General features: G+C 43.6%; 2 protein-coding genes across 3 annotated transcripts in view; both read left to right on the forward strand.

Moving 5' to 3' along the window:
• Positions 1–2,266, forward strand: part of polr1a (RNA polymerase I subunit A) — a 29,382-nt gene extending 27,116 nt beyond the window's left edge. Inside the window, exons 34-37 of the mRNA XM_079268185.1 lie at positions 472–672; positions 1,092–1,209; positions 1,310–1,474; positions 1,827–2,266. Coding sequence (XP_079124311.1) covers positions 472–672; positions 1,092–1,209; positions 1,310–1,474; positions 1,827–1,927 — 585 coding nt within the window. The 3' untranslated portion in view covers positions 1,928–2,266. The remainder of the gene's footprint in view (positions 1–471; positions 673–1,091; positions 1,210–1,309; positions 1,475–1,826) is intronic.
• A 235-nt stretch (positions 2,267–2,501) lies between these two features.
• On the forward strand, positions 2,502–12,941 carry st3gal5 (ST3 beta-galactoside alpha-2,3-sialyltransferase 5). 2 transcript variants are annotated; one of them, XM_079268908.1, is made up of 8 exons: positions 2,502–2,596; positions 4,255–4,343; positions 6,832–6,952; positions 8,408–8,617; positions 9,214–9,350; positions 9,451–9,637; positions 10,504–10,662; positions 11,058–12,941. In XM_079268908.1, the coding sequence occupies exons 2-8, from the start codon at positions 4,312–4,314 to the stop codon at positions 11,313–11,315; spliced, it is 1,104 nt and encodes a 367-aa protein (XP_079125034.1). In that variant the 5' UTR covers positions 2,502–2,596; positions 4,255–4,311; the 3' UTR covers positions 11,316–12,941. The 2 variants fall into 2 exon arrangements, with proteins under 2 accessions (XP_079125034.1, XP_079125035.1); XM_079268909.1 differs by lacking the exon at positions 6,832–6,952.
• Positions 12,942–13,235: the final 294 nt, after the last annotated feature.

A 13,235-nucleotide genomic window follows, 5' to 3' on the forward strand; every position in this document is an offset into this window, starting at 1 on the left:
AACCTGACGAGCTGGCAGAGGAATACAGCCGTGACGTTTACTTTAATTTTAATGTTATCAAACAAGAACACATGCTCTCTTCATTTCCTGAAATGGTCCAAAATAGATACTTGAGTACCTCCTTGTTTTATGAATGAAGCGGTACACGAGTTGAAGCGGCGGTGTCGTGTGTGTTTGACCAATCGGGGATGGTCATCCCTGAAAACTCCACCCAAAAGTTCCTGTACTTTTCGAAAGTATTGCCCCGAAAAGCAATGGGATCCTCCAAACGATCTTAGTCCCCGGGCCTCCTTGAAAAGTAGTCCCAGGACTAAGATTCCCTTTGCGGTAATGCGCCTTGGCAGATAATAAGAATTCTAGGTCTACATGTTGACGCTTGAGAGCAGTTGGTGTAGCCACAGCCTCAAGCAGCTCAATCCTCTCCACGACCTTTCATTCCCTTCATCCGCCTCACGTCTCCCCCGTTCATAGGTGGACCTGGTCCTACCGGTGAGCAAGGTGCACTTTGACCTGACTTCGGTCCTGTCGACGCTGGCCCAGAACGCCGTCATCGTGGAGACCAGAGGCTTGACTCGCTGCCTGCTGGGCGAAACCACCACGAAGAGTGGAGAGAAGGAGACGGTGCTCAACACAGAAGGCATCAACATGCAGGAGATGTTCAACCACAGCGATGTATGTTTTTTTTCCAACATGAGACCACACTGTGGCTTTAGGGACGAAGGGCAGATTGCCCAGAGCGGAATCGAGAAGTTAACCATATTCATAAAAACAAAAGGCATGACTGCAGATAACGGTTGCAGTTGGTCGTATCTACTTCCTTTATGACTGTTTTAAAATAATCTTTTCAGATAACTGACTCAGACTTCTGACTATTCAAATGTGTTGGTCACAATGTGACTCAGGCAAGTCTTTGCAGTGGATTCAAATATTCCAAAGCACCGTTTTAAATGCTAAAAAATAAAATGTAGCTACTTCATTGTGAAAGAGCGTTTGGTTTGGGCTAATTGCTCAAAAGTATTATTGTATATGAAGTTATTTTTTTATCTTGGGTTGGTGATGATCCCAACATTGAGACTACATTTTTCCTCCAGGTCTTGGACATCAACAGACTGTACTCCAATGAGGTCCATGCCATGGCGACAACATATGGGATTGAAGTGGGTCTGAAGGTCATAGAGAAGGAGATCAAAGATGTCTTCGCCGTCTATGGTACACACACACACACACACACACACAGAGTACAATTCCCAGATAGCAGACCACATGGCTGTCAGAACCACTCAGGTTTTGTTTTTCTCTGTCTGTCCAGGTATCGAGGTGGACCCCAGACATCTATCCCTGGTAGCAGATTACATGTGTTTCGAAGGCGTGTATAAGCCACTGAACCGGCACGCCATCCAGTCCAACTCGTCCCCTCTGCAGCAGATGACCTTCGAGACCAGCTATAAATTCCTCAAACAGGCGACCATGCTGGGTGAGGAAATGGAAGATAATGATTATGCAAAAAAGAGAGACAAACATGTGTTATCTACCCATTAGTTGACTGAGTGTGAGAAGAGACATGTGACAGTGAAGCTGTTGTAACATGTACGTTAAGTACCTGAAATGGAGCATTCCACTTTCTGAGATTCAAACGAGCGCAGTCGAGTTAAATAATTAAATTTTACAGGAGTAATCATAAGGCGATCGTCGCTGCAGTTTCCTCGGAGCCGTTGTTGTTTCCTGTCAGAAGTCGTTTGTTCTCCTTGAACCTTGGAGCCACCGCTGCACTTCCCTTTTGTGTTTTTTTTTGTTTGTTCATGGCTGTTTTCCCCCTCCTCTTTCAGGGTCACACGATCAGCTGGTGTCACCATCAGCCTGCATCGTGGTGGGGAAGGTGGTGAAAGGTGGAACAGGACTGTTTGATCTGAAACAGCCTCTGCAGTAGGAGAGGAGACATTGAGACCAGAAGTCCGGTTTGATGGATGTGGCAAATAGGGATACTTCATGTGGACTGATATGATCACAGAGCTTTCAGTTCTGCTGACTCAAAATCCTATGACACTCAAGTTCTTTCACAAATGCACAACAATAATAAATTGTATCTCAGTTCGTACTGAATGTGGTGGTTGTGACTGTCTGCTCCTGCCAAATGTTCTTTAATATTTGAGGTTTTGATTTAAAAAAAGAAAAAAATCTGCATTAATTCAGTAGAGAATTAATGTAAAACAATTAAAGCTCTGTGTCTGGCAAATTAAATCACTATATAATTCTACAAACGGATGCATAGCCACACATCTGTTAGACAAGCGACCCCTTTTTTTGTATTTAATAGCCTTCAACTTATAAATGTGTACAGAACAACGTGTGTTATTATTTAAATTGTTTTGTTAATAAATGATTAACTTTAAGGGGAACACTGGTACAGTGATCAGATAACTGGGCAGATGTGTTGGGCTCTTATTACGGAAGACCGGAAATGATTGCGACAGTTTCTGGCGCTGATTGGCTGTCCGTCTGAAGAGCGAGGCTAGGATGAGAAGTCACGGAATACATCGCTGATCACTTACTCTGTCTAAAGGACTCGTTATGCCCAAACGGTGGGTTCCATGCAAGGGTAAGTGAGCAAGTCGATACATGGAGGACAACATGTAACGTTAGTGCAAAGGATAGCATTGAGTGCAAAACAGCGCGTGTTGTGGTTTGGAGCAATAAAACAATTAATGTTCGCCTCCGTGTCCCTGTAAATAGACCGAGGAACGATGTTAACTCAACGGGAGCTAGCTCGCTGCTTTAGCTGCATTTTAACATATTTTTAATTGTCGCTGCTGCTACCAAACGTTATATTTTGCTCCGCTTTTAGGTGGTTTTCGGTAAAGTTATTAGATAGATAGATATACTTTATTTCAGACTCGGGGTCCATACAGGCAGATGCATAAAAAAACAGACACAAACAATAAAAGTACATAGGCCTAGCAATGCCTTACAAAGAGACAGCTGTACGTACGAATGTCGCCACAGCTGGGACTGGTAGCGTGTGGTGCTAAACCTTATGTTGGTTAAAACAAGTATGATCCCATTTGCAGAGTCATTCAGTCTACAGATGAATTTGTACATGAGATTTCTTAAAACTGTTTGGAAAGTGTTGACTCGTGCAGCCACAAACATTTCACTGGCACTACTCCATCTCGGTCTCTTTTAAAAGTATTCTCATGGCGTCATTGTACGCTACTTGAAGTCTCTGTAGACTTTTTTTTTTTTGTAGTTTGACCACAAGTGTGCAGTGTAGAGTGGAGTACAATATGTCCCCGTCCCCAATATGTATTTAATATCCACGGGCCATATTACTGGTGTGACGTTATTTCATCCGGCAGGCTCCGAGCTGCGGTTAAGTCAATGTACCGTCTGCTTAGTGCGCATTGTTAGCGTCGTTATCTTGAAACGCTTTCCTGAGACTCCACAGAGCGGGCGGTCGCGAGGGGTCCACAAAAATGTTAAACTTTGGTTCCAAAAAACATTCCGTACGAGCAACTAATATCTCCCAATAACGTGTAACAAGTTAACGATATCTAACGTTACGTTTCAATGCTGGAGAGACGGTTGCCTTTGGCGCAACGTTAATTTGCCGTGAATTTGTCGTTCTTGTTATTGTCGTCAGTGAAAGTTGTCTCATTAACTGGTAAATATAACGTTACTGAACTTTACATTTTTTGCGTACGTGGACGTCACCTCAACTCAATACTTTTACGTTACATTTTAGAGAGAACCTTTCTCCACACCTGAGGGACGACGTCACTAACGTTAGTAACGTTTTTAGAGAAATAACATGAACCGTTTATGAGTTATGACTTTAACGCTATGGAGTAGACTAACTATTACATATGCATACATGTAGCGTTAAATGTGCTCCACCAGTAATGTGTAATGATACAGTAATGAGTGCTAACTTTAAATAATTGACGTATTTTGTAACCTGCACACTTTCGCATAAGTACAAGTTTGAATATGGGACATTTACTTAGTATCTTAATGTAAGTAATTTGATATTTATTTCAGAGATGGATTCAAATACCTTTTTCATAGTTGTGCATTCAAATTAAGTGCTACCAGCTTGCCTGTCCCACACTGCAAATATGTCCTCAGACAGCTGTTGCATGCCATCACTGAGCTTGGATCTAAAAAGTAACTTCTTCATTAATGAGTAAGTTTCCCATAATGCTTTGTTCCTTAACGTGGCTAATCGACTTGTATATATGACTGTCCCTGTGTGTCCAGGACCGCCCTCCTCAGACACCAGAGGCCTTCTCAGATTCCACTGTGGAGGAGACCAGCATGAGGCTTCCTAAATGCTGGGCAGCGCCCAGGTGAGGCTCACCTTACACAACACAAAGACGGCTGCTGTTCTCTTTTAGGTACCACCGTCCTGAAGGTCTTGGAAGGTGATATCATAGTCACCGCCATATTGTTTGTCTAAAAGGAAATATAGCATTTATAAAAAAACAAACAAGCGCTTTAAATCTACAGTATGAACCCAGATGTGGCAGTTCAGATTCATTTTATATTTGGGTGGAGTGTAATTGTCAACGGAGCAACAAAAAGCTGGGAAAACAATGATCTTTACTCATTCACAACACCGAAAGACCAGTGGAAATAAATGTACGTATAATGTGTACGTGAATATCGATGTGGAGTTAAATATCCAATAAGGCTTTTTTTTTCTTTTCTTTTTTTTACTACAAGACCAGATGAGAATGCTTTCCACTAAAACAGGGCTTCTAGAATTTACTCCAGAAGAGGCTTTAATCACCTCTATAAGTTCCCAACATGTCTTCAGTTACTTACATCTACAAAGCACACGCTGTAATAAATCGAGCCAAGTGGCTAGTCGGCCAACCTATTCGACTGCACTCGTGTTTTGCATGTTGAAACCGCACTGAAGTATTTATAGTCCCGGGCATTGTCTAAGAAGGCTGCTGCAGTGTATTCTCACATCCTGTTTCACCTGTCAAGGCACACGCAGCTGTTGCTGATCTCTCCGATCTTTCTATGCAGAAGGTGCTCAGCGACATTTTTGCGATCCCAGTCCAGTCTCATATGACAGCACCTATTCACTGTACATGGGGTGTACCTGTTCCTCCCTCACCGCTCTTCCCTCTCTTTTTGTTTTGATGCATCTCCAGTGTCACGAAGCAATAGCACCATAAATAAGACATGCATGGACTGTGAGACATCACTTGGCTTCGGGGGTTCAGGGTTGGTGAGTTCAGCAGGCATACCGTCTCAGCCTTCATAATTTCCAGCCACGCCCCAGTGTCTCAACGAGATGAACCTGTATATTACTGGTCCAAAAACATTCCCTTCATGTCATTCTAATACTTTGACTCTTTGTGTGCCCGATGACAAAAGTCCGTTCCTTGCCTGCAAATAACATGTTCTTTAAGAATAAAATAAAGAGATAAAACCCCAAATATAGTTTTGTGCCAACTCTCAAGAATGAGCGATCACTGTTTGCTGAGTCAGGAGTCTTTTACAGGGGTGCACCTGTAGCTGTGAAACCACTGTGGTTCATGGCCGTGCTGCATGCAGTGTCTGGTCAACATGTTTCCCGTAGTTCTCATGCACAGACCCTACACTTTGCTCAGCGATCTTCAGCGGTGTAGCTGGTGCCCTCTGAATGCTTTGCATGTGTTTTGCAAATTTACTTCTGTTTGTCAGCATCTTCCCCTTTCTCCATCTTGCTGTTGGGAACGTAAAGGAGCGTGTTTGAGTTATCAGCATTTAAGAAAAACTAAATTATTGACATCAATAGAATTATTAATGATTATTAATAATAACGGGGCACCACCCTGCGAACAGGGACCAATAAGCAAACGATAAACTAAGTCTCATAATTAGTGTGCACTCATAATGTCAATAGTCTGAGTACTAGTACACATTCAGAGTGAAAGTGAAGGTTTAAGTTCGAGCACAGACCACATATACAGTTATTATCACAATACGCATGCACAAAGTAATCACAGACAGCTGCTCTTTAAAATATAGCGGTTTATTATGTTCCAATAATAATATCTAAAACTAACAACAACTCTACTTTTATGAGCACGCTATCTAAAATCAACAGCCTATGCAAAGGAGGGGGGGAAGTGTGTGTGTGTGTAGGTGTGTAGGTGTGTGTGTGTGTGTGTGGGGGAAGAGCGAGAGAACAATGTCATTACGACCGGAACAAAGGGGCGGCCTGGATGGAGACTGAGAAATGCGCTTCTCTCTCTCTCTGCAAAACTTCCTCACTTCTGCAGAAACGATGTTTCGCTTCCTCTTCCAGGATGCGAACAAAACAAAATGAACAAGATAAACAGTTAGTGGATTCCTCCAGCGAATATAAAACAGTTTAACCGAGGGTTGCCTGTGCCTCCTTGCACAACCGAGGTGGTCGAGGAAGAGCATAGAGCTGAAGGAGCAAGGTTTATAGAAACAGAGGCTGAACCACAGGGGTCCTGGGGAGTCTGTGGCTCTCGGCCAATTAGATCGCAGTGTTGCATTGCGTGACGAGTTCACACCTTGATGTGCACTTCTTTCTGGGGGGTTTGAATGCTTATCAAACCCAAATCAGGATGAACCCTTTGCAAAAGGGAAGACCTGATTCTCTTTGTTTCAAACCACATGTCGAGGCTACATGGTCAGATCCCAACGTGTGTGTGTGTGTGTGTGTGTGTGTGTGTGTGTGTGTGTGTGTGTGTGTGTGTGTGTGTGTGTGTGTGTGTGTGTGTGTGTGTGTGTGTGTGTGTGTGTGTGTGTGTGTGTGTGTGTGTGTGTGTGTGTGTGTGTGTGTGTGTGTGTGTGTGGGGGGTTTAGGTGCAGGTGTGTGTTGGTAGTGGTTGTGGCTTTAGGTTTGCTGTGGATGGTCTCTCTGCCGCGGACGGAGACTGGGTCGAGCAAACCTCTGGACTGGCACGTGGACCATGCACATAGAAAGGTGAGAGGACGGGTAGAGCGGAGCGTCTAGCAGGCTTCCATGTTTTCTGTGTCCTGAACGTATTTGGAAGTAAACCTGACGATGTGATACAGATAACGGGGTTGGGTGATACATTTCAGCTGGGAAAGGTGTTTGAGCGGCGAGCTTCGCTACTTTCACAAGCTCTCTTAGCTTCAGGACAGGAAATATTCTTACTCTGGCTGTATTCAGAACCACAGACTATACTATCAGTACGTGCTGATTTGGCCAAAATAAAGTATGCAAGCAAAACCTACAATATTCTGATGTCATACTAATTTGGATAAAAAAATGTCCAGTATGCATCAGACGAGTCTACCTCACCTACTTGTCCTCCATCTTGGATGGGACAACAGTTGCTAATTTCGAGACAGAAAAGCAGTACATTGTTGTCTAACAGCTGTTTGTGGTCACGGTGGAACACTTTGTTAAAGGGTACAGGTGGTTCCAGATGGCCCCTGATTGCTGTTGGGAGGAAAAAGAACCTTTTCTGTGAAACGTCAGCTGCTAAGAACTCACTTGATAATCAGATCCAAACCAGATGTGGAGGTGGTTTGAAATGTGAATCCGATTTCTACAGATGTGGCTCAGTCCGGACGCTGAAAGCGGCTAAAACGGTTTCCGAAGTGTGCACGTGCTGAGCAGAATCCTGCTGCTACTAGCTGAGTGCTATGGAGGACAACAGAGGAGGAGAAACACTTCCCCCCCCCCCAATGGAGCAATGTAAACCGGCCTCCATCTTTGAGTGCTTCTGGTGGAGTAGATCTGCACGGCGACTCACAGCATTGGATGCAAAACAAGTCTGACTCAGAGAATATAATTCAAATCAAACTCCCTGGCTCTTCCTCATTACCCCCACACAGCATGTGCACCGTTTGGCCACTACGTAAAATGAGCTTAGAAGCCCGGCGCTCTTTCTGCGGTCATTCTTGGCAGTGCGAGAGGGAAAATTCTTGTGTCTTGACACGGACTATATCTATATGTGATTTGAGAAACGCGTCCCATTTGACTGCAGTCTATCACACTCTAGTGCGGACCAGAACAACCGTGCACCAGCAGCCTTGGTCTCAGGATTGCAGTGAGAACATAACTGCAATCCCAATCGCAGGAAGTCGAGCGAAACGCAGGGATTCCTGGCTGCCTGTTGAGGGGGACACAGGTAGACACAGGTTTGGGCCGAAGAGAACATACGGGATCTGCTCAATGAAGCCCACATGAATACTACGCACTGCTGACGGCTCTTTTGTAACTAATGAAACCCTCAATACAAGCGTTTACATTCTAACCACCTGTCTAGCTTCTAAGCAGTACGCCGTGGATCATGAAGCAATGACTGAACTGTACTACTATTACTATTGACTAAGCCTGGTGTATGAACTATGAACTCAGGATAACTGCTCTAAAACAAGCTCTCACTGTGTTTTCGTGACCTCGCAGCAGGTGCACGAGCACGTGCGCAGCGTTCTGGAGAGTCCGTGTCGTCCCGGCAGCACCCGGCTGAGCTTGTCGGCCCGACTCCCGGCTTCCAGTCACGTGACCCAGCCCTTTCTCTGGAAGGACGTGGCGCTCCCCGAGGACCTCTTCCTGGACCCGCCACCATTCGGCTTCAGAGATCTTCGGGGCAAAGTGGAGGACTTGCTGAAGCAGGTGAATGTAACTTATGGAACACATGCAACTCATCTAATCGACTGAGCGTTTAAAGTGTGGCCGTCTTCATTTAAGGACGACACGTGTGTGTGTGTGTGTGTGTGTGTGTGTGTGTGTGTGTGTGTGTGTGTGTGTGTGTGTGTGTGTGTGTGTGTGTGTGTGTGTGTGTGTGTGTGTGTGTGTGTGTGTGTGTGTGTGTGTGTGTGTGTGTGTGTGTGTGTGTGTGTGTGTGTCGATAGGCCAAAACTATCCACCCTTAACTTGAACACGAAGAGCCTAACTTTTGCCACATATATAACATATAATGTAAATGTTTTGTTTTGGGATGAATAACAAGAGTTCTATTTGCTAAAATAATGATTTCTGGCTGCACCTTCATCTTTGGGAGTGCTTATCTAGACTTTTCTCGCAGGGTTCAGACCCCCAATGCTCACAAACTGAGGGCCACTGTAATCAGCTACATGCCACATGTCAGCAGGCTCAGTAGTAAATTCACACCTAAATTCTTAATTGAGAAATAAAACCAACCAAAAGTGCGTCTTTATGCTCCTGTAAACCTGACGATTCTATCCGTGATTCTGTCTTTCCTCTTCAAGCTTCCAGACTCTGACTCCGATCCCCAGGCAGAGAAGACGTCACATGAATGTCGGCGCTGTGTGGTCATAGGAAATGGAGGCATTCTCCGAGGCCTGGAGCTGGGCCAGCTCATCGACCGGTTTGACACCATTATCAGGTTAGAAACACAAATGTTCTAACCGTGATAATCCACATGTGGTAATTATTATCACTGACATCGACAACGATGAATTACTCTCTGTGGCTCCCTCCTTCAGGTTGAACAGTGGTCCTCTGGGAGAGTTCAGCGTTGACGTCGGGAATCGAACCAGCATCCGGATGAGTTACCCAGAGGGCACACCTCTGCACTGGATCGACACAGACCCACACGCTCTGTTTGTAGCTGTTGTGTATAAAGGTGTGGACATCAGCTGGATCTCTGCCATGATCAACAAGCTCTCTGTGGTGAGTTGTGTGTGTGTGTGTGTGTGTGTGTGTGTGTGTGTATGTCCTTGAGCCTTTTGAGATGGGGGGGGGGGGAATAATTAATTATATTCAGCCGTGACATCAAAACTCTTTTTGAAAACACAACAAACTGGGACGGCTGCTCCTCTCTCCAACCCTCACGAGTCACATGACACAACATCAAACTGAAAGCGAAGGAAAAGAAAAGCGTCTTATTTCTCTGTAGGTTCATTTCCATAAGGTTGTCAGACACTTCTAACAACAATCTGAGTAACAACGAGCACTTTTAGTGGATCACATTACAGCCCGTTTAGCGGCTGCCAGTTCAATCAGGAGAGACAGGTGAATTCCTGCATGAGGAGTGATTGCAGATGTATGGTGAATATACTATGGGCTTAGGCATGCAAGAGTATAGTCTTCCTGTCTGAACTTACGCTAGAGCTTCATTTGAGGCGCTCAGAACCAGTTTCAAAAACTCTTGTCCCCATAAGTCACTTATTAGTCACAAACATGGGAAATAGAGTCCAACGAATACCTAAGATACCCTTTAACTGAAAAGAGCAAACTTCTTCTTCAAAAAGTAGAACACTGAAATCCAATAACTGTAGCTGAAAGTATAAACAGTTTCCAGGCATAATGTTCATAAAGTAGTGTTGCTAAACGTGGACATATTTACAGTCACTCTTTCATGTTGGCCTGTTCCTCCTCGTGGTTATCTTCTTGATGACATCACAGAATATAGTACTTGTGTGATTCAAGATTCAAACACCTGATCCGTAATCTTGAGAAATAGTTATTTATGTTTAAAAGAAAGAAAGGAAAAGCCGGCACAGTTTGAGTTTAGAGTCGTGTGCTTTGTGTTGTAGCCGCTCTGGGACTGGCTCTTCTTCTGGCAGAAGGTTCCAGATCGAATGGCTCTTGAGCCCCACAGGTTCAGACTTCTAAACCCTCATGTCATCAGAGAGACCGCATTGGACCTACTGCAATACCCTCCACCCAGAACACGCCTGTGGGGAAGCGACCAGGTAATAGACTCGTCCCGTACTGGGGATTAACTCTGTCTGTTCTAACAGCCGAGGTAAAGCAGCTGGAATCAAAGCAATGCAAACTGTTCTGTTGCCACTCGTTACAACATAGAGAGCGCCATCTGGTGGCGCCTGCTGTGCATTACAATCCATCACATAAATGCAGCGTCATAGAAAGCACAGCGTCTGTATTCAGGTCGGTATTGAAAATCATAATGTCTGGATTTCCAAATATAGTACACTGTAATACCCCCGTCTGTTGTTGAGGTTCCATCTTTTCTAAATTTGACTGGTTTTCCCTTGCAGTCTGTCAAAAGTATGATGTTTGAGTCAAGAAGAAGAAGAAGTTAGTAAAGAAATGATGACATAGTGTTTGTCCCCTCTTCTCTCTACAGAATGTGCCCACCATGGGGGTCTCCGCGCTGAACTTAGCCAGCCGGCTGTGTGACGAGGTCAGCCTGGCAGGCTTCGGCTACAAGCTGTCCCAGCAGAGGGCGCCGCTGCACTACTACGACCAGCTGCCCATGGCCGCCATGCTGAAGCAGACCTCCCACAACGTGAACAGAGAGACTGAGCTCCTGCAGAGCCTCGTCAGAGAGGGAGCCATCACTGACCTGACGGGGGGCATTCACTGCTCCTTCTGCCCCCGCTGACCACTGCACTTCTATCAGTCGAAAGCACTTCCCTTCTCTGTCGTGAAGGGCTTTTTAAGCACACAGTACACACTGGACATGAACACGGAAAAGCAACAGCAAGACCAACAGACTCACAAATGTGTGAGGAGCAGGGAATGAAAGAAAAACAAAACTCTATTCTCAGATATGTAATATCTGTCACAAAGTGCTCCTTGAAGAACAAGGGACATAAAAACAAAATGAAAGTCATCCGGACTACATGGCTTTACATGTCTGTCAGTATTTCAGTTTGAAAGTGACCAAAGAAATGGCCTCGCAGCAGCAATATTGTTCTTCTGTCCCCATCGGCTTTCAAACCAACTGGATGAATTTCCTCAGCTGACCATAAGGAAAGTCGGCGCACGTGTGGACAATGCAGAATTATAATTTTTAATGACTTTAATCTGCATCAGCATGTCTGACATGTATTGCCCCAGATATTCAATGTATTACAGCTATTTTAAGCATCAGTAACTATGATAGAATTACTGCACAGAAAGCTCAACCGCCTCTGAATTTAGGACCGCTTCATTGGTGATACGATGAACTTCTTCGTATCATGATAGTTCTCCAAGCACTGTGATGTAAGAGGGTTCTCTCAGAACCTCTCTGTCAGCAGACTGAACTGAGCCAGAACTATTCTTCCTCTGGTTCAAGAGACGTTTTGTCCACTTTCAGCGATTGAACGAGTTAAATACATTAAAAATGCATTTTGAAGAAGTAAAGCATGTTTATTTTTTAGTAACGCTGGAACAAAAGAGATCTTTATTTCAAGCTACAGAGGAATGTGAACATTCCCTACAAAGTGGATCGATCTGCATCAGTCCAGACCTTTTCTCCAAGCAGGCTTCAAACAGTAGATGAAATGTATTTCTTCAGTTTCATTTTTATGTTTTTAATGTGTTGGAAAAAAAAAATATGGAGGTTGTGTGTTGCCTACAGAATGCTGTGACATAATATAATATTTGTTATTCCACTGTAAATTAGCAGCTAAACAACTGAACAATGACTTCTGTTAATTTTCTCTGTGCTGCAACTTCTTCTGATTCACAAGAAGTCAGATTTTTATATTTCGTAGCTGCACCTTGTTTATTCTGCAGTCTGTAAAAACAAAAGTAGTGCACACATGAAATGTGTTATTTATGAATTGTGTTTTTTTAATACCTGTATCATTTTCATTGTTTGTATTGCATTTACACAAGACATACACACACCTTTTTTGAGCTTAAGCTTTCAATTTCACCCATCTCACGACACATTGATCTTCCAGTGACACTCATCTCCTGAGAGATTGTCAATACTTTCTTTCATTCAAATATTTAATCAGGACGAGTTAGTTGAAAAACAAAGCAGATGTAATGATTAAAAAAACCAAATCATTTTAAATGTGAATTTTACAGTGTTCCAATGAATTTAAAAACATGTAGTCTTGTTTAAAACAACCAGCTGACCAACAGAAGGAGATGAATACCTGCACGACTCTAATGTGACTAGACAGATGGATGATGCCACTTTCTTTTCCACCAGGGTTTTAGATTTGTATCAGTCTTAATTTATTGTACTGTTGTTGAAACGTTCTCGTTATTATTAAAATGTACATTATCACACAGAGTAATTGAGTAGTTTATTTGCATGCGAGTCATTCATGAATCATTTCCAATTTTCTTATGTCTTTTTTTGTGTGTCATACATTCAGTGGTTGCAGTAAAGAGAGATACAATGATCATCAAATTTAGACCGCACTGAGATTGATCAATGTTTGGCAATTCACGACATATCAACGCCTCTTTGGTATATATGGACCGGAAATCAGGCTATTATGCCTTCAAAATAAAGTGTGTAAATAAATATCCTACAACCGTTTCGCCGTCAAAAAACAATCTGGGAATACTAATCGTA

This window comes from Melanostigma gelatinosum, assembly GCF_949748355.1.
Source record: "Melanostigma gelatinosum genome assembly, chromosome: 5".
Classification (NCBI taxonomy): Eukaryota; Metazoa; Chordata; class Actinopteri; order Perciformes; family Zoarcidae; genus Melanostigma; species Melanostigma gelatinosum.

Excerpts from the sequence above, each read along its gene's own strand:
- st3gal5 (XM_079268908.1), top strand. The coding sequence starts at position 4,312 with ATGAGGCTTCCTAAATGCTGGGCAGCGCCCAG. Across the intron at positions 6,953-8,407 it reads TGGACCATGCACATAGAAAG|CAGGTGCACGAGCACGTGCG; the intron begins GTGAGAGGACGG and ends GTGACCTCGCAG. Across the intron at positions 8,618-9,213 it reads TGGAGGACTTGCTGAAGCAG|CTTCCAGACTCTGACTCCGA; the intron begins GTGAATGTAACT and ends TTCCTCTTCAAG.